This window comes from Epinephelus lanceolatus, chromosome 18 (genome assembly GCF_041903045.1).
Source record: "Epinephelus lanceolatus isolate andai-2023 chromosome 18, ASM4190304v1, whole genome shotgun sequence".
In the NCBI taxonomy this organism is placed as follows: domain Eukaryota; kingdom Metazoa; phylum Chordata; class Actinopteri; order Perciformes; family Serranidae; genus Epinephelus; species Epinephelus lanceolatus.
The window spans coordinates 2,221,413-2,246,981 of NC_135751.1; the positions used below are offsets into that span (position 1 = coordinate 2,221,413).

At 41.3% G+C, this 25,569-nt stretch overlaps 1 protein-coding gene across 2 annotated transcripts in view; it reads right to left on the reverse strand.

Annotated features, from left to right (window-relative positions):
* abat (4-aminobutyrate aminotransferase) overlaps positions 1-25,569 on the reverse strand; it is a 163,547-nt gene that overhangs the window by 22,361 nt on the left and 115,617 nt on the right. For both annotated transcript variants that reach the window (XM_033643899.2, XM_078161431.1), the window contains 4 exons: positions 18,512-18,629; positions 2,220-2,269; positions 1,486-1,566; positions 1,173-1,265 (listed from right to left, as the gene is read on the reverse strand). In XM_033643899.2, coding sequence (XP_033499790.1) covers positions 1,173-1,265; positions 1,486-1,566; positions 2,220-2,269; positions 18,512-18,629 — 342 coding nt within the window. The remainder of the gene's footprint in view (positions 1-1,172; positions 1,266-1,485; positions 1,567-2,219; positions 2,270-18,511; positions 18,630-25,569) is intronic.

The window sequence follows — 25,569 nt, forward strand, 5'->3', positions numbered from 1 at the left end:
TAGGCTAATGTTAGCCACTAGCAACTGGATGCTGTGTTGTCATATGAATTGATGAACTGAACTGAACTTCTTTATTTATCATTTTTATGCACAGCACAAAAACGAAATGACATTTCGCATACCCTAAACTAAAACTTCCTTGTGCGTTTCCACTTACTAGTAACATTAACGCTACTATCTAACATTAGCACTGTAACCTTATTCTAAAACTCATCAGTCATCACTGACTCTGGTTTTTGTCTGGAGTTTTAAAACTCCGGGGTTGCATTTATAACATTACACTCACCCTCCTCTTCCATGTATCTAACGTTACCTTGCCAACGCCTATGTCTATCTTAGACATAATGAGGACGTAATGGAGGAGGGGGGAGAAGGCCTTTGGAGGGAAGTGGAGTTGCAGGAGGAGGGGGATGGGACTTTGGAGGGAGGCGGGAGTTGTGGATGTTCAAATTTTTTCTAAGTGCTGTGTGAAATGCCAGAAAGGTAAGAGTTCCTTTAACAGGTTAGATATTATAGGTTATAAAAAGATTCAGCAGTGAAACTTCTTCATACTATTTTTAATACTATGGTCTTCTACCACCTTGGTTTAGAGCATGTTCACCAGGTAACAGTTAACGGGGTCTGCCTATTGGTCCGACAATCCATTGGTCTGACATCCCATTGTTCCGACCACATTAAACCCATTGTTCCGAAGTCCCGTTGTTCCGAAATCATCATGATGCCCTGTGGTTAAGGTCTGGTTAGGTTTAGGCACAAAAACCACTTGGTTAGGGTTAGGAAAAGATCATGGTGTGGGTTAAAATGAAAAAGAAAGTGGCAAACACATAAGCCGTGAGCCTGCTTCGCCTAAAGCCTTTCCCAGCTGACCCAGAGCCAGTCGCGGCGCACCATCAAGGCAGAAATACACCCACCGGCAGCCGTTCAACCCGGACCCCAGAGTTAACAACAGGAGGTCGTGGTGTTTCATTCTCTCCTCTCTATGACACATGTATCTTGACCAGTAGCCTACTTTTGTTGCGTTTGCTGATCCTCTATGGTAAACAAATACAGTATAGCCTAGTATAGTATCGGAACAACGGGACGTCGGGCTAATGGGATGTCGGACCAATGGGCTGTCGGACCAATGACATGGCGCCACAGTTAACACAGATGGGTAATATGTTGTCACTCACCCTGTACCAGATAAAAATTGATTTGTAAGCATTCTCATTGGAGCAGGAGCCGCAGGCCATCGTCTGAACACGAGTCATTCCACTGGGGGCCACCTGACAGGAGGGAAGACTAACTGTAGTACCATCGTTTAACAGCTTCATAAATTTAAGATTTCATCACAACAATCACAAAACCGACAATAACACTATTATCTCCACTGTTTAGTATTTTGAATTATTTTTGGTACATTTGTATGTGTTTGTGTGTATGTGTATGTGTGTGTGTGTGTGTGTGTGTGTGTGTTTGGGGGGGGGGGGGGGGGGGGTTACTAACTGAGAGAAGACTTTCAGTGAGTTTGTCTGGGAAGTTCTCAGGTGGCAGGATTCCCAGGGCGGGTCGGTTCACAAGCGTACTCTGAAAGAAAGAGAAAACATTTTTGACACATTTACGCAAGCACGGACACGTTTTACAGTTTTTGTCAACAATGCGCAATGCAAACTTTTATGAGAATTCTTTTTTAACTTGACTTGCGTCAACCTTTTACACAGTTTTACCTCAATACAATATACTACTGGACTGCAGTAAACCACAATACCATGTATAGGATATGTGGTATAGTTATGTGGCTATAGCAGATAGTGTGTGCCAAGAACCTGAAAATATATCTCCATGTTCTGAGCCTCGTTGTGATGCATTATTTTGTCAGGTGTTAGCCAGTTATTTAATAATGTTTTGGGACAATCTTCTCTTTAGATGTGAGATTTGTGATGGCACGGTCATGGGAACAAAATGGAAAAAACGCTGCTTTGCTACAACGACGGTAGTGAAAGCTGCAGAGTGTTAACAGTGTAAACTAATAGCACTTGAATTAAAAAAAATTATGAGGATGGAATGTCACAAATGTGGTTGTCTCAATCTAACAGGATCCACTGCTTTCTATTAAACTGGCAGCTCGTCACATACCATATTGGACTAGTGTACACTAGAGCTATTCAATCCCAAACAATACCATTCCTTCTCTCAGTGTAGTAGATGACATACATTATGTGGATGTGAAGAGGACCTACCAGATTGTTGGGATTGGACATCAGTTTGAGGAGAGCAGGGTGGTTGTAGCCTGAGGGACGACACAATCAGCAAGGAGAGATGGAAGAAGAGAAAACACTATAAATTAACATATTAGTTTATTAAATATTAATATAATAGTTTAAATATATTAAAACCAGAAATCAGGTTTTAAAAATTATATTCTAACCTAGCCAACTATATAAATTAAAGCTGAACTATGAAATGAAACAATGAGCAATGAAAATGATACATAAACATAACAAAGGACCCGTCAGCCAAAAACAGAATGTCTAAAAGAGACACATAATTTAAAGCAGCTGTGCGGAACGTTTTACCATTTATAAAACTGTCCCTAGTTCGTATCACCCCCCCTTGAAGATCCGCATATTTATTTGACCCCAACAGCGACAAAAAAGCCTTTCTCTATATGGCTATTTAGCGTAGCCTCGGTCGGGTCGGACACAGCGGAAGTCAGCAAACCAGAATACGGCACCCGGAGGTGGAAGTAAGTCTGCATGCCCGCAGCGGCCCGCAGCCATTAAACCACAGAAGAAGAAGGAGCCGTGTTTATGAGTAGGATTTAAGAAACAGGCTAAATGACATGTACTAGGGAGTAGTGAGTGATTTCGGACACATTGCACACTCTTGTACAGTAGGTGGTGGTATGCACCTGGAAGTTGAGACTGACGTGCTGAAGTATTGCGGTAAGCGAGTTGTGTCATTTCCGGTGTTTCTGTGACAGCGTCTCTGTGCTGCTCTAGTGAATTCTACTGGCCTGCTTTCTGCTTTCTCACTTCAGTTGCTTTAACATCTACTTCAAGTCTTAACCCACACTAGTTCTGTTTAAGCACTTATAGCTCTCCTCCTTTTTACGACTTCCCTGCTAATCTCTTAGCTGTTGTTTGCACGTTACTAGCCTTCGTAGCTACATTAGCTTAGTCTCGCTCACCAGACCTTTCTCAAGAAAAGAAAGGTCTGGCTGGGCCGACTCTCACTTTAAGATTGGAGAAAAAAACACCCCGGCTGCTTGTATTTCTTTCAACCAATCACAATCGTTCTTGGCAGTGCCACAGCAACGGTGCGCTTGCAAAAATATTGCCGGGGGGAAACAGGTTTTGGTGTAACACGCCCACAAAAATATCGCCTTCAGGACGCGAACCATGGCAGAAAAATGGCTATATCCTCGCAAGATCAAACACCGCAAAAGTTAGAAAAGGAAGTGTTGAAAACTGCAACCGGAAGTGGTAGGGCGGGACTTCAATGGGTGGCTCGTTCCACCCAATGAGAGGCTGATCTTTGCAGCGAACTTCCACCCACTCAGACTAACATTAGCTTAACAGTTAGAGATGGCTTCTCCCTCTGCTCTTTCTTGCTCGGTGTGCCAAATGTTTAGCTATGCCTCCGCCTCCTTTAGCGACAGTGGTAATTGTAACAAGTGTAGCTTATTTGCTGTGTTGGAGGTGAGGCTTAGTGAATTAGAAGCGCGGCTCTGCACCATGGAAAACCATTCAGTAGCTGCGGTAGTTAGCCAGCCCCCTGTAGCCGGTATGGAGCCACATAGCATAGCCTCCGCTAGCGGTCCTCCAGTAACACCTGTTCAGCCGGGAGGTTGGGTAACTGTTCACCAGAGGTGCAGCTCCAAGCCGAAGCCCACGGCTCACCACCAGCCTGTTCACGTTTCCAACTGCTTTTCCCCACTCAGCGACACACCCGCTGAGAATAAAACTCTGGTTATTGGCAGCTCTATTCTGAGGAATGTGAAGTTAGCAACACCAGCGGCCATAGTCAAATGTATCCCTGGGGCCAGAGCGGCGACACTGATTCAAATTTAAAACTGCTGGCTAAAGCTAAACGTAGATTCAGTAAGATTGTTATTCACGTCGGCGGAAATGACACCCGGTTACGCCAATCGGAGCTCACTAAAATTAATGTTGCCTCGGTGTGTGAATATGCAAAAACGATGTCGGACTCTATAGTTTTCTCTGGACCCCTCCCAAATCTGACCACTGATGACATGTTTAGCCGCATGTCATCATTTAATCGCTGGCTGTCCAGGTGGTGTCCAGCAAACGATGTAGGTTTCGTTAATAATTGGCAAACTTTCTGGGGAAAATCTGGTCTTATTAGGAGATACGGCATTGATCCCACTTTGGATGGAGCTGCTCTCATTTCTAGGAACCTGGCAAATTTTATTAGTAATTCAAATCCCTGACAACCCAGAGTTGAGATCAGCACTCAGAGTCACAGTCCTATACGCTTCTCTGAGCTTCTAGCGCAATTACCCACCCATAGTTTTCATAGTTTTATACAAACGGTGTCTGTCCCCCGACCACCTAAATTATCTAAATCTAAAATTAAACAAAGAGGAGTTGTGCATAACAACCTCATAAAAATTAAAACCTCTTCTGTGACAGAAAGACAAAACAGGAGAATTAAATGTGGACTGTTAAATATCAGGTCTCTATCGTCTAAAGCAGTGTTAGTAAACGAATTAATTTCAGATAATCATATTGATTTACTCAGTCTCACCAAAACCTGGCTGTGTCCAGGGGAGGGAGTTGCAGCCATTTTTAACTCTAGTCTAATTTAACTCTAGTCTGTTAATCAGCCCTAAACCTAAACTATACTATAATTCATTTGAAAGCCTTGTTCTTAGTCTTTTACATACGACCTGGAAAACCTTGCAGCCACTTTTATTTGTTATAGTGTACCGTGCTCCTGGCCCGTACTCTGAATTTGTTTCGGAATTCTCAGAGTTTTTATCCAGTTTAGTTCTTAAATCAGATAAAGTTATTATTGTGAGCGATTTTAACATTCATGTTGACGTTGATAATGACTCTCTGGCTACTGCGTTTGTCTCATTATTAGACTCCACTGGCTTCAGTCAGGGTGTACATGAACCCACTCACTGTTTTAACCACACCCTCGATCTAGTTCTGATGTATGGAATTGAAATTGATAACCTAACAGTCTTTCCACAGAATCCCTCGCTATTGGATCATTATTTGATTACTTCTGATTTCTTTTTACTCGATTACACGCCACTCAGCAACAGTTACTATACTAGATGTTTATCAGATAGTGCTGTCGCAAAATTTAAGGAAATGATTACTCCGTCGTTAAATTCAATACCAAGTCCAGTAAACTTACAAATGACCTCCTGATTGCTTCAGACACAGGACTCATACTTGTACTTGTTTTATTAGATCTTAGTGCGGCGTTTGACACTATTGACCATCAAATTCTGCTACAGAGACTGGAACACTTAATTGGCCTAAAAGGTTCTGCACTAAGCTGGTTTAAATCTTATTTATCTGATCGTTTTCAGTTTGTTCATGCTCACAATGAATCATCCTTACGTACTAAAGTTTGTTTTGGAGTTCCGCAAGGTTCTGTGCTTGGACCAATCCTATTTACTCTATATATGCTTCCTTTTGCTTCCATCATTAGAAATCACTCTGTAAATTTCCATTGTTATGCGGATGATACACAGTTGTATTTATCTAGGAAGCCAGAAGAAAGTAATCAATTAACTAAACTCCATAACTGCCTTAAAGACATAAAAACCTGGATGAGCACCAATTTCCTGATGTTAAATTCAGACATAACTGAAGTTATTGTTCTTGGCCCCAAACAACTCAGAGACTCTTTATCTGATGACATAGTTTCTCTAGATGGCATTGCTCTGGCCTCTAGCACTACCATAAGAAACCTCGGAGTAACATTTGATCAAGATTTGTCTTTTAATTCTAATTTAAAACAAACATCACGGACTGCATTTTTTCACCTGCGTAATATTGCGAAAATTAGGCCTATCCTGACCCGAAAAGATGCAGAAAAATTGGTCCACACTTTTGTTACCTCAAGGCTGGATTACTGTAACTCTCTATTATCAGCTCTAGTAAGTCCTTAAAAACTCTCCAGCTAATTCAGAATGCAGCAGCACGTGTACTAACAGGAACTAAGAAACAAGATCATATTTCACCTGTTTTAGCTTCTCTGCACTGGCTCCCTGTAAAATCCAAAATTGAATTTAAAATCCTACTGTTAACTTATAAAGCTCTAAATGGTCAAGCTCCGTCATAGTGCCATATTATCCCACCAGAACTCTGTGCTCGCAGAATGCAGGGTTACTCGTGGTCCCTAAAGTCTCCAAAAGTAGATTAGGAGCCAGAGCCTTCAGCTATCAGGCTCCTCTCCTGTGGAATCATCTTCCTGTTGCGTTCCGGGAGGCAGACACCGTCTCCACATTTAAGACTAGACTTAAGACTTTCCTCTTTGATAAAGCTTATAGTTAGGGCTGGCTCAGGCTTGCCTTGTACCAGCCCCTAGTTAGGCTGACTTAGGCCTAGTCTGCTGGAGGACGCCCTATAATACACCGGGCACCTTCTCTCCTTCTCTCTCTCTCTCGTGTCCTATTACTGCATCTTGCTAACTCGGCCATTCTGGCTTCTTCTCCGGAGCCTTTGTGCTCCACTGTCTCTCAGGTTAACTCGTATTGCAGCGGTGCCTGGATAGTGTGACGTGTGTGGTTGTGCTTTCATTAATGTTGTTGTAAGCTACTGTCATTACCACCTGTCCTGCATCTCTCTCTGTCTCTGTCTCTCTCTCTGTCTCTCTCTCTTTCTGTCTCATTGTGTCATATGGATTACTGTTAATTCATTATGTTGATCTGTTCTGTACGACATCTATTGCATGTCTGTTCGTCCTGGAAGAGGGATCCCTCCTCAGTTGCTCTTTCTGAGGTTTCTACCGTTTTTTTTTCCCCCGTTAAAGGTTTTTTTTGGGTGAGTTTTTCCTTATCCGCTGTGAGGGTCCAAAGGACAGAGGGATGTCGTATGCTGTAAAACCCTGTGAGACAAATTGTGATTTGTGATATTGGGCTTTATAAATAAAATTGAAATTGAAATTGAAGTTGTTTGCGATCCGCCAATAAATTAAGAGAAGAAGAAGAGCCGTGTTTACAGAGAGTGTTCTTCGAGTAAGCAATACGCAATGGGCATTGCTGAACACATAACAGTTTTACCAGATGTATCTATAAGGACTTGGTTGTACTTTCAATGTCATGGTGGATAAAGAAGGAGCACCATCTAAAAGAAAAAGAACAGAAGAAGGCTAAATGGGACAGTGATAGGGCTCGAGCCCAAACGCGTGTAAACCTCGGTCGGGCATTCACCAAGTGGAGAGAGCTGAGAGATTTAAAAGGTTTTAAAACTGATCCCCAGTTGGCCCTTTTCCTAATTGACAGGTATGTAATTTTTGTTTTTATTTAGAGAATATACTGCAACGTGTTAGATGTTGTTTCACTTCAATATATGACGACATGGAAGTTATAAGCAAGCTAAATGTAACGTTAGCTGACGTGAACCGCTTTTGTCTAGTAAAGTTACAACAAACGCCACAAAATTATCTGTGACTGTGACCATGAACACAAATATACAGCAGGCAGTTGTCCTCAGTTTATAAGAAATTCAGAGCTACACCAGAACATTTATGATTTTCCTCTCGCTAGAACAAATGCATGCGGTAATTGCCGGTTGCAGTCGAGATTTTACGAATGAAGCCGAATGCCGGCTGCAGTCGGAATTTTACGACACCAGGCTGTGGGTGTCATACCGCTTCGAGTATTTCTATGGCACAAATTACATAAAAACAAATGACAAATGATTGAGAATAAAAGAATACAACAAGGACAAATACAATAAAGTCAGATTAAGTTAATTAAAAAAAGCAAACAGGAGAAGATTCAGGTAACAGCAATTTGCAGCCTCACTCCTCGATGCCACAAAGTCCTACACACTAGACCTTTAAAGCCTCAGGTTGACATACTTTAGGGTTTTCGGTTGCCTCCGCATGCCTTTGATAACCCTGATTCCAAAAAAGTTGGGATGCTATATAAAATGTATAAAAAAACAGCATGCAATCATTTGCAAATCTTTCTTGACCTATATTCAACTGAATACAGCACAAAGACAAGATATGTTATATTCAAACTGATAAACTTCATTGTTTTTGTAAATATACACTTATTCTGAATTTGATGCCTGCAACTGTTCCAAAAAAGTCTGGAAAGGGGCAACATAAGTCTAGGAAAGTTGTGGAATGCTTAAAAAACACCTGGAACATTTCACAGGTAAACAGGTTTATTGGTAGCCCTTCATAGTATCATTATGGGGTATGAAAGGGGCATCCTCAAAAGGGTCAGTTGTTCATAAGCAAGGATGGTCACATTGTGAAAAACTGTGTGGGCAAACAGTCCAACAGTTTAAGAACCTTTCTCAAAGCACAACTGCAAAGAATATATGCATTTCACCATCTACAATCCATAATAGCATTAAAAGATTCAGTGAAGCCAGAGAGATCTCTGTATGTAAGGTGCAAAGCTGAAAACTATCATTGAATGCTTGTGACCTTCGACCTATTGGGTGGCACTGTATAAAGAACTGAGACACGCTCCGAGTTGCTAAAAAAGAGCGTTAAAGGCGCTGTATGTAAGAATGTGGCCAAAACGGTTACTGCACTCAAATTCAAAATACTGCCACGAGTCGCGTCCACTGCAAACACGTTTGCATCCCCTCCCCAACGGCAATTACCGTTGTGGTAGTTGCGCACAGTGTAACAACACTATGAAAACAAGCCATTTTTCCCATCCCCATACAGGCAAATTATTTCCCATCAACAGCGTTATCACATGTGCATCCACACACGTGATTTATTTGATACGCTGTCCTTGTGGCCTTACCTATGTGGGAAAAACAACCAGGAAACTGAAACAGGAGGATGAGTGAACACATAAGCTCAATACGTAGAAATGACCAGGATCATCCTGTGGCTGTGCATTTTAATGATGCTCACCATGTTATCTCCTCTTGCCGTTTCTGCGGCATTGAACAGGTAACCCTGCCACCTAGGGGAGGGGAAAACGACAAACTACTTAAACAGCCTGAGGCTTACTGGATTCACACCCTTCAAACATTGGCTCCCAAGGGTTTAAATGATGAACTGCTTTTGAACATGTTTCTGTGATCCTTTAATATTGTACTGAAATATGTATTTTGATGTCCCCTGTACTGTACTGAGGAACACTTTAGGGCTTCTGTATCCAGCTCCAGACAGTTCTGGATACGTATGAATATGTACACATATCACCAGGTTCATCTAATAGTGTGACCTGCTGATTTTGTCCATTTATATATGTATGCATTTGCACTGCATTTTTTTGAGCACTTGGCGATTAGTGTAAAAAATCTTTTCTTTTTCAGATGCCATGTTTTTTTTTTTTAAGAAATTAGGCACAGCCATAATTTGTATATTTTGTATGACTTTTTTGCTGCTATCGTTTATTGTAATTGTGTGGAGTTCTGATAGGGCAAAATGAACTTTGATTATTGTTATTATATGCATATTTTGATGAACAATGTGTCTTTTTGTATCAAACATGTCTGTTTTTAACTTATAATGTAAACGTACCCCTATCAGCCTACTTATAAAGGGAATCTGTTACATTCGCTGTAAAAAATTTTATTTATTTATAATCGATTTACTATATTCTGTATTCCCTTTTAGAAATGTAGGTTACTTTAGATTGATGTCACACAGAGAGCTTTGTTTTTTTGCTGTCTCTATTTATTGTGTGTTTCATTGACCCAATGATGATTTTGTCCCTCTGTTTGCACGTGGGAATGGAATTGGTTGTGGAGAAATAACCACTCCCTATTTAAGATGGCTTCTCATGACCAGAAAATTGTTTGCCTGATAAAGGTCTAGTACCGAAATGTTGTAAATAAATTATTTATTGCAAGTTAGAGAGTGTGCAGGAATCCTTTTGCAACTGTATAAAGAACTAACATCACAATTTAAAGTATACTACTACTGTACATGGGCTCAGGAACACTTCGGAAAACCATTGTCCATTAACACTGTTCATCGCTGCATCTACAAAGTTAAGACTCTACGAGGCAAACTGAGAGCCATATATCAACAACATCCAGAAACACCACCAAATTCTCTGGGCCTGAGCTCATCTGAGATGGACGGACACAAAGTGGAAAAGAGTGCTGTGGTCTGACAAGTCCACATTTCAAATTGTTTTTGGAAATCATGGACGTCATGTCCTCTGGGCTAAAGAGGAAAGGGACCATCCAGATGTTACCAGCTTTAAGTTCAAAGCCAGCATCTGTGATGGTATCGGGTGTGTTAGTGTCAATGGCATCATGGGTAACTTCACATCTGTGAAGGCACCATGAATGCTGAAAGTTACATACAGGTTTTGTAGCAACATGTGCTGCCATCCAGATGACGTCTTTTTCAGGGATGTCCCAAGGCACTCAAAATATGTGCATCTCAGCGGTATACTACTTATTGTGTACTTGTAGTTGTACTTAAGATTAAAAACATGGTACTACTACATTTACATGACAAAGACATGTTATTGGATACACTGCTGATTCAGATTTTACTCACAAAATATAACAATTAAAATATGCATTCATTCAACTACCTGGCATTATTTTAGAACTGAAAGTTCCATCATGAACAGATGTTAAGTAAATGTGAGTACACTGAGCTGATCATGTCTCTCACTCTTTAAGTTAAAATTTAAATGCAGGACTTTTACTGTGGGATATTTATAGTTTTGATATTAATAACTAATAATGAATAGTTTTGCTTTAGAAATAAAAGTTCTGAGTTCTTACTTCTACCACTGAAAATAGGCCACCAACATTCCCAGGTAGAAAAAGGGTGAAAAGTAAAGCTGTAGGGTTTTCCAATGACACTTTTGGCTGCGGCAAGTCAAACCGTGCCGTGTTGATTTGTACTCCCTTTGTCAGTTTAAACATGCCAAGTTGCTCCAAGCCATGCTTGAGATCTCTGAATTAGGGCCAAAAACATGCCTGACTGCCTCCAATTGGGTGTTTGAGGAGAGTTGGTTTGGTCCAGTAATAGTAGCTTGCAGTTTTAACAGCATGTATTCTTGTAGTGATCAAAGGTTTTCCAGGAAAAGCATCTTCATAAATACTATAGATGGCGATTCCGATATTATGGAAAAAAAAAATCCGATAACCGATATATCGTACGATTAAATTTTTACGTTTTTGAATTTAAAAACCCCCGAAATACCTGCTTTTAATGGCTTAAATATACTTAAAACACTCATTACAAAGATATAAATTGAAGGAAGAACATGTCACTATTTTCAAATACTATTATTATCAGAAACTGTGTGGAACAAGCAGCATATGAACATTTTGAACACAAAATAAATCAATAATATGATGTGCAAAAAGGCAGTAAACCTCTGGGAAATAAAATTATCATACAAAGTCTATATGAATTAAGACATTCACATGTATGTTCACAGTACTAGAGTTCTTCTTATTATTACCAATTTAACAGAGGTAGGTTATAGTGCAAAAAGTAACACAAGGACATCATTTCTAAGTAAAACACCATATTCCCTGCATTTTATTAGTGATGAAAATAAAAGTGTTAACATCGGCGTGCCAATTGCCAATTATTCTCTAATGGCTATAACCGGCCGATTAAATCAGCCGGCTGGATAAATCGGTCGGGTCCTATTTTAGATACCTGTCGTAGAAATGCTGACAAATGGCTGCTTCAAGTGGTTCAATAAATAATATAGAGGGAGAGAGTGGGCATCCTCTCCTGGTTCTCTTTGCCTTGGGGTTTTAAGACCCTGACCCACCATGCCGATGTTGGCCGATGGTCAATGTCAGGCCATTGGTGAATGTTTGTCACTCTAGTTTTTGAGGTGTGCCCTGCACCATTGGCACTACTGTGCCCATGTTGGCACTTTTTCGGCTAATTCAGCATGTTGAATTGGTGTCGGAGACAGTGGAACCCATCAGTGAAGGAGATCAGTCTGACTGGCAGTTCAACTCAGAACACTTAAAGATACACTTACCGTAAAACTCAGAATATAAGTCGCACTGGCATATAAGTCGCAGTCTATTTTTTAAGGTCTCAAACAGGGAAAACAAGGTTTTATATTACTATTTGTTAATAAAAATGTTATACAAGTTATTCCTACACTGTTTTCCTTTATTTTAATTTGAAACACATTCAAAACACAATAACCTCTTAAGCAGCTTTGGTTACTTTTCAGATTGCAATTTTCCAAACAACCTCTTCAGGAAATAAAATTACAGTATAACAACATCGGTCAGCTTTCAGTGAAAATGTAGTGTAAAAATAAATAAAATCCTATTGTCTGTCCTGTTTATTGCTTGGGCACTGTTATTTACGTGACAACACCTGAACATAACATACACAGACACACACTGGCTGTTTGTTTCTACCTCTCTCCTCGCTGGAAGTCTTGGACCTCCAGCCGCCCGCCTCCGCCTTGATTAATAAAATAAAAGAGGGAGACAGGTTTTTCCTATTTTATCTTATTTTGTTTTATTTCTCCCTCTCCTCACGCTAGAAGCGTCGGACCTCCCGCCTCCCGCTCCCGTCTCAAACACGGAGGTCTCCCTCTCCGCAGCTGAGCACCCACGGTGCACGCCCGGCCTGTTAAATAGCCTGTAACCACTGTGTGACACAAACTCAGTGTTTTGGTCATTAAATAATGTCGGGCTCGGTTCGGGTTCAGACAGAAATATGCTGCCCGTGCCGCACTCTAACACACACACACAAACACAAGGAAAACCGGACATTATCATCAGTTTATAAAAGACCCCCGGACGCCCTGGACGGCACGTGAAAAGTGGACATGTCCGGGCAAAAGAGGACGTTTGGTCAGCCTAACGTAGCGCCATCTTGTGGGTCAAATTACCTATGTCAGCACGTACCTTGGTCTATAGGTCGCACCGGTCTATAAACCGCACCCAACTTTTTAGATGAAAAAAAAGGGAAAAAAGTGCGACTTATACACCAAGTTTTACGGTAAGTGATAAAAGCAAACAAACAGCTAAAACCAAGCGGGCCTGAGATCAAAACAAGAATGAATCTGTCCTGTTGGTCTTCGGTTTACTTTTTTGAAAGATGAATACAGACTACCACCACCTGCTAGTATGAAGAGTAATCTTCTATCATGCAGGTGTAGAGTGCACGTTAGGTTGCCGTTGGCTGTAGTCTTTGCTTTTTGTTTTGAAGTGTAACTTTTTGGATAAGACACAGGTGATGTGAGGCGGCCCAACAGTTGGCCTGCATTGCCGCTAGTGTTTTGTTGTTGGTTTGGTGTGTCTGGGCCTTTAATCTGTTAGTGCATACTGTGGCCACAGGTGATGTGTATATAATACTGATCCATTAAATTAATAAAAACTGAATTGTGTGGTGAACAGAAAGTTCTGGTTGACTTTATTTAAAGCTTTTTCTGTATGCGATGAGACAGTTATTGATTGTGTATTGTGAAGTGCTGAATAATACATGAGACTGAATAGCCTGTGTGGGTAGTTGGATGAGTGACTACCTTTAATGAAACCAGTTTGATCTGGACATATAATGTATAGAGTGACTTCGATTCTGGAGGCTGATACAGGGAGATGGCAGAGCGCAGTCTTTGTTGGGCTCTGGAGAATTAGGGTAATTTTGGCATATTCATGCTGGCATGCAATAAGTCTGTTAAAGGGTGGAGTTCAAATAGACCAGAACTGTGTGTGGAACTCAGTGAGGACACCATCAGCTCCTGCTGCTTTGTTATGAGATTAGGTGCACTATGTGGCAGGAAAGCGAAGGTTTGCCCACTTAGCTTCCTCAGGGTTCAAGGGAGTAAAATCAGAGCTGGGCAGGTGAGCCCTCTGGAGATGTTGTGCCCCCCCAGCCCCAGCATGGCTCCAACTATTACTCATAATCTTAAGTATGTGCAACAACGAGGAATTGTCCAATTAAACTCCACCTTGATTGAAGTTAGGCAAGTTCTTCTCCTCTTATTTTTTCTGTATTCCCTTATCAAATGAGGGAGTAGGGGGAAGTAGAGTGTATGACTGGCAGGGGAGAGTTCAGTCCTTACACACGTCTGTCCTCAGCTCTTCCTCCCCTATGCTCTCTCTTATTTTTCTATTTACTAATTCTCTCTCCCACTTTTCTGTCCATCTAACCTTAACCCTTTGGCTCTCACTTGGAAGGCCCCCGATATGTTCTTTTGAGTACCAATTCCATGGACATTCCATGATATACATATGAATGATGACATGTTAAGGTACAGCTGTTCGTATGAAGAACAAATATTAGTGCTAACGTCTGTTTTCTGCTGTGCATATGAATCTTAAGGGCTCTAGTTTCGCAGACCGGGTGAGGCTGGGGCGCAGCGCACCTGCGCTTCGCCAACTGGGTGTGGCCAGGTGGATTTTGCAAGTTTGGCACACCGTGCGCCCTGGCGCAGCTACTCCTCTATCCCACCTCCGTCCCTCCTACCGGCGCAAGTCGGAAAGAGGGAGGAGAAAAGGCGTGGAGTGGGTTTTACACGCATCACACCAATCAAATGAGCCCCTCTCCTCGCCCTTAAATGCACCGCGCGAAGGCGTAATGAGAGTTTACTCAATTCGCCATGGCAGAAGAGAGCAGCAGCGTCAGACGGCCAAACTTCTCCCAGGAGGAAACTGATGTTTTGGTCCGGGAGGTCTGTTCACAGTGTCCGAATATACGGAACTGCGAGCAGACCTCCACGGGCTGATGATGCAAAGGTATCCTGGGAGGAGGTCACCACAATTGTAAATCAATGTTGCCTTTCTCTCGTGCGCGCACGCGCTCTCTCTTTCTCTCTCGCAGTCTCACTCTGTTTCTTTTCTTTTGACTTTACTAAGATGACAGATACTGAATATATACTCCCTATCTGATGCTGTGGCTGTTTGTGGTTGGCTGAGAGGGATGTGAACTCATTAGTTTTGTTAATCAAATCAGGTTGGGTTTTCATTATGTGTGCCAAACGTGCTAAACGGTGCCAATCCCCTTTGATCTGACATCAGATGTGACGGGACAGTCGATATAGAGATACATTTATGTGCTGATTGCAGATAGTTGCATTGAATAGTGTTTTTTTGGGTATTTATTGCATCGTTAATGTGCCTGATATTCTGGAAACCTGCCTGTGAGGTTTTGGTGACGTGTGCGCACTATCCGCTGGTCAGCCAAACTTCGGCTTACACCGGCTGCGGTCCACCTGCACTGACAATAGACGTGGTTTCAGCTGACGAGCTTTTAGCGCACCTTCGGCGAAGCCTTTTGGCCGAAACTGTCACTGCGCCAAGCTGGATCTGTCGGCACCTCCCCCTGCTGCGCCGCCACACCCATCTCAGCGCACCTCGGTCTGCCAAACTACCAAACTGAGAGCGCCTCAGGTTGCACTGCTCGAAAGTACCTCTGTGCGGGGTTCGCCACCCTGCGCTGCGCCGGGAAACTAGAGCCCAGAGTCTTACCTAAACTGATGTGGCTGCCTTACATAAACCATGGGACTGTTCCATATCCCACCAGCAGAGTGCAGTAAGGCAGAGTGAAGCTCTCTACTTATTTGAGGTTCCTAAATGTTTTAGTTTCAACATTGTATTCTCTCTTTAACTTGAATTTCTCATCTGAGGTTGAATGAATGGTTTAGTATTAATAGTGATGAACAGGTTAATAATCCAGCAGAAGCAATGATAGCAAATCTGCAACTACAAGCAGTATTTCTCACACTTTCCCAGACTTGTACAATTCCAAAATCTTTCAATCCAGTGACATCCAGTTTAATTTTAACATACATAATCAATGTATCATTCCTTGTCATTAACTAAAATTCACATCACTGATGGATGTCAATTTTGTGTGAAAATTTAAAGAACAATACATGTTATTATTCATTTTTTTTATTTTTTGGAAATTCTAGTCCCAGCTGAGAATAGAGGAGAAATATTTAACAAATGGACCTTTTTACACAAATTTCCTAGCAAATAAATATAGTTATTTTTAACTGAACTGAATTAGAAAAGTTAAGCAAAAGAAAACTTTAATGAAATTCAGGCCTTAATTTCTATGCATTCTGGGAAAGTAATCAGTGGTTACAAACCCCTGTTGTCTGGCCCCTTCAACTACTGAATGAAGTGTGTGAGTTCCTGGCTACAACATAAAGCCTTCTGTCAGGGGGGCCCTGAGGGCTGGAGCTGAAACCAAAAGATAATGTTATGCAGACTAGAATAGTGGCCCCGATCAGGGTTGGAAATCTGCACCAGCCAATGCTGGTAAAATATGCAAGTGACTGCTAGATTTACTTCACTCACCAGCAAAAAAAACACAATAGTCATCTTTTGAGTGGCTGGTAGATTTTGAAATCCAAAAGGCAAAGTGGCAGGTGAAAAAAATGGGTAATTTCCAAACCGGGCCCGATCCTGAGGATCTGCTAAGGACTTGTCCAAAATGTGCCTTCTTCTTCTACTTGTTTCTATGCCAATACTACCAAATCCATTGGTTTCAGAAATTTCATTTCATATCTTTTTTTAGAGTTGGTTTGTAGGATAAATTAAATGTACAACATTGTGTGTCAAGGTAAACAGCTGCATCCAAGAATTCACTACACTGACAAAATGAGGTCAAGCACTGCTGCACCTAAGCTTCTAAAGCTTGGTTGTTTAGTGTATTTGTGTGTTACGTAAAGGCAAGCAGAGTCATTCTTCTGATTTCTGCAAATAAGAAACTAGAAACCCAGCCATAATTTACTGATGAGTCACAAATCCTAGCTAGAAAACTGCACTTAAAAGAGTGCACATCTTTACAAGGCGGTTGCCCAAGATGATCATTGCCACTCTAGACAATTCCAGCAGATGCATCAAAGCACGTTTCAAGTGTCCCAGAAAAATATGCACCGTGTCCATTTTTCACGGAGCTGCAGCGTGTTGCACAAAGCAGATCGAGCTCTCTTGCTAACAGGCACTGAATTTGACATATAGATATGATGTAATTATGAGAATGAATGTTTTTAATAACTAAAAAACAGCCACAAATCTTTGATCCATTCCATTCATAATTGGACTCCTTAAGATATTTTTTTTGGCATTTTCATGCTTTTATTGAAAGTTAGAGATAGATATGAAAGTCAAACTGGAACAACCATCGTTAAACCGAGGAGGTGGCCTACAACACCACTTATCACCCACTTACAATGCAGTCCTGAGTTTCCTCCCCAGACAGCTCAACAGCCATTCACACCTAACGACACACATGATGGCCTGTTGGGTCAACGACTCACATGTGACCTTAACGACTCTGAAACTCAGAGGTCACATGTGAGCTCAAGGACTATGTAAGGATTCACGCCCACACAGGGGTTAAAGCCTGTGACTCCCCACCAGTCAGTTAGAAATGAATGGATGAGACATGAAATGCCTTCAAGAAACTCAAGCAAGTCCAGTTGCCTACGATATAGCACTGAGTATTACTATGACATGGGTGACTGTGAATCTTCACCAACATAAGCAGGGGATTTTAATACAAAGTAGTAACCATTGTATGTGAATGCATGAATGGGTCAGATCTATGCAGCACTGGATTTGAAATGAACACTAACAAAGTGGGGCTTCTGTGCTTTGATTACCTGATGAAACATAAGCCTCATCCATTTAAAATGCTTTTTGTTATTCTGAGGTAATTTTGCTGAAAGTAACTCAAAAGCAGTGTAATTAGTAACACATTTCACAGAGAGTAATACTGTTAAGTAACTATTACTTTCAAATGAAGGTATCTAGTATATTATTATACTATTTTGAGAGTAACTTGCCAAAAACTAGTCTGATTAGTCCAGTAGTTTGCAAGATTAGCTGCAGACAGACAGACAAACAAACACACACACACGCTAGCACAGATGATCCCCTCCAGGCTCACGCCTGACAAAGACAATGAGATAGTACCATGTTTCAATGATATGTTACAGTCACTGTTCTATGTGGAGAGTGGTTGGGAGAATGAGATAAGATCTCATAACTGTGAAGAGCTCAGAGGAGATCCACTCCTCAGTTTATTCCAGACACTGTCTCCACTATTCAATGACTCAGCTACATGAGATATTTCTTGAGATCTGTTTGATCTGTGACAGACCTACACAGGAAGAGGAGACAGCCACAGAGTCAGGCAACCTGAGCAGTTAGGAGCTGTGTGCCTTGCTCAAGGGTGCTGAGCAGTGCCCAGGGGTTAATTCAGCACCTCTCTAGCTCCAGTTTTTAAAATTCATTTTCCAGAATCACCAATTCACAATACCCAATGATACTGCAATGTAAAATGACATTAACTACGATAAAGGATTTTAACTGTATTGTTCCATCCTACAATCCAGGCAGCTGTGTTTGGATCTTTTGCTACTAACCGATTGGGATGGAGGAGATCTGAGTGTAGATATCCAGCATGCGGTTGCCGTCCACATCCACCAGGTAGTTCCCCCTGCTCTCCTCGTAGTTACAGAAGAAATTGATTGCACCGACATTCTGGGGAAAAAACATGTTCTCTGTTAAGAACAGCATGTTGTTCAATTCTTCTGTATCAACTTGGCAGTACACACAAATACACACAGAGATAGATGACAAGTTCATCATTTTAACTTCTGTAATTCAGGTTGTCACCATTGTTTCCTGAGCTTTACTAAAATAATAAAAACATATGGACTGCTGGCCTATCTCAGTCGGTCTATGCCTTCTAACACCTCCAGAGCTAGTTTCTATCTTCTTGAGTGAACACATGTAGATACGCAGATGTAAAAACAAGACATTGCATCTTTAGGAGTGGACTAGGCTCTAAATTATTTTTCATCAACTACTGCTGGGTGCACTTGAATTTAAAATACAAAATATCTGTGTCGTAATATTTACACAATAAAGCTAAATGGGTTTATTTCTGCTGGGGTACTCTAACATACAGCATACGACACAACAGAAACATAAAACCATTACACCAGCCGAGACAAATCAAACATACAATCAGTGGAGTGGCAAAGCCTACATGTTCCAGGTCTGTTATGAATCAGGTTAATGTAAAACCATCTTGTAGAGGCCACTTTGAAGATGTACTCTGATAAAATCAATTTTAGGCTTGAAGGAAGATTATTTGAGCGGAGAAGGAAAAACGCTGACAGAAATTTCTGCAGCCCTTGAAATTTCTGGTAAATATGCTAGATGCTTAACTGTCTGGGTAACCAATGCAGGAGCTACTTGCTAGCTAAGATTACCTGTTACCTATCCACTTTGTGCCTTGTGGCACATAAGGCCTTCACAGAGCGCCTCCACTTTTCCCGGTCAGCTGCTGCCGTCCTTACTTCAGACCATGAGTTCCATCCTGCTTCTTGATGTGCTTTCTCAACTGTACACCTCCATGTTGTCTTCCTTTTCTTCTTTTTCCTTCTGGTGCCCAAGTCATTACTATGCTGCAGTCGTTGTTTTTGTCCTGCCTTAGTATGTGTCCAATCATTTTCCATCTACGAAGCTTCACTTCTTCACTCAGCAGTTTCATTTCAGCCCTTTCTAGCAGCTCTTCAGTACTGACATGGTCTTGCCAATGAATATGGAGTATTCTTCGTAGGCACCTATTGTGGAACACATCAACTGCTTTGTTGTCTCCCTTATTCATTTTCCAAGTTTCACATCCATAGAGTAATACTGGCACTACTAGTGTCGTATACAGTCTGAGCTTTGTTCTTCTTGAGATGCTTTTGGAGCTCCAGGTGTTTTTTAGTCTGATGAATGCACCTCTTGCTTTTGTGAGTCTGTTCTTCAGGTCTTTCATACCACCTCTCTCCTTACAAATGGTGGCCCCTAAGTATGCGAACTTTTCTACATCTTCGATGTCTTGCCCATTGAGCCTAATACTTTCCTGGTTTCTTGCATTAATCCTCATGGCTTTTGTCTTTTGTGTGTTTATCTTGAGTCCTACTTGTCTGGCCTCTTCACCCATTTGTCTAGTTTTATTCTGAATTTGCTGTTTGGTAGAGGACAGCAATGCTATGTCATCTGCGAAGTCCAGGTCATCGAGTTTTGAAGTCAGCTTCCATCTGATCCCATTCTCTCCATGTCCAACTGTTCTTCTCATTACCCAATCCATGACAATCAAGAACAGAAATTCTGACGTACTGCATCCTTGTTTGGCGCCGGTTTTAATGTCAAACCACTCACATGTTTCTCCTTGGTCTTCTACTGCGCACTGGAAGTCTTTGTAAAATGTTCTCACCATTCGTACCATTTTTCCGGGGATCCTGTACTTCTTCATAATCGTCCACAGGCTTTCATGGTGGACAGAGTCGAAAGCCTTTTCGAATTCTATGAAGTTCAGGTATAGTATAGCTTGTCACTCATTAACCTGTTAAATTATGTTTCGCAGTATGAAGACTTGCTCTGTTGTTCCCCTGCCTCTCCTGTAACCCGCTTGTTCCTTTCTCAGCCTGCAATCGATTCCATTTCTTATTCGATCTATGGTGATCCTGCCAAGTATCTTTCCCACTACAAAAGGCAGTGTTATGCCTCTTGAGTTCTTACATTTCTTGAGATTTCCTTTCTTTGCAAGTTTAATGATAAGCCCTTTCTTCCAGCTTGTTGGGATCTTCTCATTTGTCCATATCTTCCCCAACAGTTGATGTACCTTTATTGCTGAAAACGCCAAATCTGCTTTTAATAATTCTGCTGTGATGGAGTTGATTCCTGGTGCTTTACCGTTCTGTAGTCTTTTTATCGCTTCTTTGACTTCACCTAGTGTTGGTTCGTTTACTGCGATCTCTTCAATCCTGTCGTTGAATTCGCATTCCTCATCGTCTGTTATTGGGTTTTCTGGCTCTTCTCTGTTAAACACTTCCTTAAAGTGTTCTGTCCATCTCATCTTGATTGCATCTCTTCCACTGATGAGGTTACCATCCTTGTCAAGTACTGCTGTACTCTGTCTAGGTCTCTCATTGCACATCTTTGTGAGTCCATATAGTGTCTTCATGTGTTGTTTTCCTGCAGCTTCTTCAGCTTAACTTGCAATGTTCTCCATCCCTTTCCTTTTGTCTGCTTTTATACTTCTCTTTGTCTCTTTGTTCTTCTCCGCATACTTCTCTTTTAGCTGTTTCTTGATTCTTTCAGAATGTGTGCTCAGGATGTTCCTATTTATTTCTTCTCATTGTTCTACGAGGCCCCATGATTCTTCACTGATCCATGGCTTCCTTTTCTTCTGTGGTCTACCCAGGACTGACTCAGCAACTTCTATGTATGCCTTCTCCATTACTTTAAAGTCCCGCTCTACCAGGGGTGGAAGTAACGAATTACAAATACTCACGTTACTGTAATTAAGTAGATTTTTTGGGTACTTGTACTTTTATGAGTATTTTTTTCAAGTGTGTAATTTTACTCCTACTTGAGTACAATTTACACCATGTAATCTACTTCGCTACTTTTAAAATCATAAGTCGCTACTGAGTACTGCCACAATTTGAATTAATATTCAAACCTTTCATCTGCATGTTTGTAGCCAATAAGGCTGTCCGATCGCGACCACACCAATTAATCTATGACATAAGGAAAGGACAACTCCGCTGCAGTAGGCACAGGTGTCTGGCGGTAACATACCTACACAGCGGAGTAGAGACTAATTTATGGACTGAAGATCTGGAGACAAAGAAGCCAAGGGTGAGTGTCCATGCGCTCTGCGCAAATCCCGCGAGCTCCGCGCTGCAACATAATGGCTTATCGGCGAGTCCGACTCCAGGTCCAGTAATTTCCTCTTTCGTTGGCGTCATGACTGTCCAGTAGTACCTGGACAACCGAGGCACACAGGCACACAGGTATGTGGCGTGTCAGAGGAGAAATGAGCCGTTCACATTTCTCTCTCTGTGTCAGTAACAGTCCACAAACCTCACCGCACTTTAGGGACTGTTCTTTACTTGTGAAGGGACTGTCAGGGGAGGAGGGTGGCTGGTTGATTTTTATTTTTTTAATTTATTTTATTTTGATCCCCCCTATGTTAATCACTTATTGATGCTGTTTTTGAAGTATGAATAAGTCAATAAGTAATTTATTCCACTGAAATTTCATTGATGTATTATAGAAAAGTGATTTATCTTTTTATAAATGACAAAAGGCACAACTGCCTCATTTTTGCTGTGGTATCGTGATACTACTCAGAACAGTGATACTTTCACTGGTATCGTACAGTGGGTCCCAATTTTGGTACCGTGACAACACTAGATGTCACAACCATACCATTCGGGGTCGTGCAGTGAGGCCGCTCGGGTGCCGCTTAAAAAGTGTTCCCCCACTTTTGGGAGTGGGGGAACACTGCTCTCTCAGAGGCCCAAAGTGTTCCCCTACTTCTAATTTTACAAATTAAGCACTGTTTATTAGTTTGGCTAAGATAAGTCTGCAAAGATATTGTCACTGCCATTGGTTTGCCTGATATTAAAATAAGACGGAGCTAGCTAACATGTGCGCGTGCGTGCATGCATAATTGAGCTACAATTCTTAGAAATGTTTTAGCTTAATATTTGGACAACCACCGTTATTACAATAAATTAAATCTGTAGTCATTTAATACTCACAGGCCTACATTCAGCAGGCCTATATTTTGTGCTAGAGTGACGCTATGTCATATGAAACATTAACCATGAAAATTAACCATGTCATGTTAGCTTGTCGGTAAGGGAGGTAAATAGTGCTCCAAATTTAGGCTAACGTTTAGCATGGAAAACAGGGCACAAGCAAGGGGTTCCTTGTTCTCTTACTTCAAGATACCTGAATGAAAATGTTTTCGTATGATAAGCGTTACCCCTTTACAGACACATCCACTTCACTCTAATCCCTTGCAGTTTTGTGCAAAACCCACGCGGTTATTTTGCGTGCAGTATTTATGTAATTTTGCCTATTCTATTTTATTATTCCTGCATATTGGGGTCCTTAAACAGTATTACAGTTGGATAATTTGGGGCTGACTGGAAAACTGTGACTATTGTGGAGTCAGTGAGCCCCTTGTATTCATGTGTGTGCCATGTGTTTACACTCTTGCCTCATAATAGGCATATCATTGCAGTAATTTCATTGTATAAGGTGAGCTGTTTTTGATATTTTATACAGGTGAATTGAATCAAATGTCTGCTATTGATGACGCAATAAAACATCCATCGGTTAAAAGTAATTAATGCTCTGAGTAGTTTTTGAGAAGAGTACTTTGTACTTTTACTTAAGTATTTTTTAAACACCAGTACTTTTACTTGTAATTGAGTACAGTTTAAGCAATGTAACAGTACTTGTACTTGAGTACAAATTTTCAGTACTCTTTCCACCTCTGCGCTCTACCTCTCCATCTTCTACTCCCAGTTCTTCATCTTCCAGCACCTGGTACCTGTTTCTCAGGCTGATGGAAAAGGTCTTTAAGATGCTTTCATTCTTCATCTTTGCTATATTGTACTTGACTGCTTTTCTTTTCCTTTTGCCATTTCTTTAGTCTTAGTTTGACTGTTGTGCATACAAGATAGTAGTCACTTCCAGTGTCTGCAGACCTGTGTCCTCTTGTATCTTTCACTGAGTTCCTAAATCATTTATTCATTAGTACATGGTCTATCTGGTTCCTGGTCTTTCCATCTGGAGATACCTATGTTGCTTTATGTATGTCCTTATGTGGGAATAGAGTTCCTGTGATGACTAGCTCGTTCATGTCACACATTTCACACAGCCTCTCTCCATTATTGTTCCGCTTTCCGAGCCCATGCTTGCCCATCACCCCGTCATAATCTTGGTTTTTATCTCCTACTTTAGCGTTCATATCTCCTGTGACAATCAACATGTCGTGTTTGTTCCTACTGTCTAATATATCTTGCAGTTTCATGGAGAACTCGTCTTTTACTTGTTGTTCTGCATTTTCAGTGGGTGCGTAGATGTGTATAATCGTCATCTTAATGTGTTGGGAATGGTACCTGGCTTGAATGATCCTTTCATTAACTGGAATCCAATCAATCAGGGCTCTTGCTGCCGTTTTTGACATAAGTATACCCACGCCTTCTCTATGGTGATCGTCATCTCTTCCCGAGTAGATGATGGTTTCTCCTCCTGCAAATTCAACTTTTCCTTGTCCTGTCCAGTGTGTGTCACTGATGCCCATGATGTCAATTTTTCTGTTGGTCATTTCTCTTGCTGCTAGTATTATGTTGCCACAATGTTCGCACATTCCAGTTTCTGATCTTCATTGTGCTTTTTGGGTGAAGTGGTGGCCTATTCAGCCCAAAGGCATCCTGTCGGCTTTGGCCCTTGTGCTTCATGGTGTCTCTCCTGTTGTGAGGACTGGCTACAGCGTTCCCTAGATTTGGTGAATTTGCTCTGCTTCTGGTTTCTGTAATAAAGATCTTTTTCAGGGAGCGGGTTATCAGCTCACAGCCCAACCCCTAACCCGGAGGACATGTGGGATCACTCTTTGTCTGGTCTCTACCCTTCGACCTTTTCAGCTTGGGTGACCCTGCCAGGAGTGCAAGACTCAGGGATATCAGTCTGTCCATTTCACTTGCTTTGGTGCAAATGAAAGTGACAAAAGTAGCAATAGAGAGGCAAAAGAAAGACAACCCCCCAAAAAGGGAGTTGTTTTGCATGTGGTGGACACAGACAGTTGCTCTCTCCTTATCCTTCCTGACTGATTCTTCTGTACTTTTGTGTCCTTGTCACTGATGGTAGCATTAGGTGGTACCTGCAGCCCAATCAGGTTGCACAGGTAGTCCAGCTTCTCCTGGATGGTACATCCATAAATATGGTCACAAGAAGGTTTGCTTTGTCTACCAGCACAGTCTCAACAGCATGGAGGAGATACTAGGAGACTGGCCGTAGGTATGTATGCCATTATCTAAGTATATTCTTATGTATACTACTACTACTAGGATAGAAACTACTTTCTATCCTTGAGAAAGTAGTCGCAGACCAGCTGTGTGATTTTCTCCATGATAATAATTTATTTGAAGAATTTCAGTCAGGATTTAGAGTGCGTCATAGCACTGAGACAGCACCAGTTAAAATTACAAATGATCTTCAGATTGCTTCAGACAAAGGACTTGTCTCTGTACTTGTTTTATTAGATCTTAGTGCGGCATTTGACACAATTGACCATCAAATTCTGCTACAGAGACTGGAACATTTAATTGACTTAAAAGGTTCTGCACTAAGCTGGTTTAAATCTTATTTATCTGATCGTTTTCAGTTTGTTCATGCTCACAATGAATCATCCTTACGTACTAAAGTTTGTTTTGGAGTTCCACAAGGTTCTGTGCTCGGACCAATCCTATTCACTCTATATATGCTTCCTTTAGGTAATATCATTAGAAATCACTCTGTAAATTTCCATTGTTATGCGGATGATGCACAATTGTATTTATCGATGAAGCCAGAAGAAATTAATCAATTAACTAAACTTCATAATTGCCTTAAAGACATA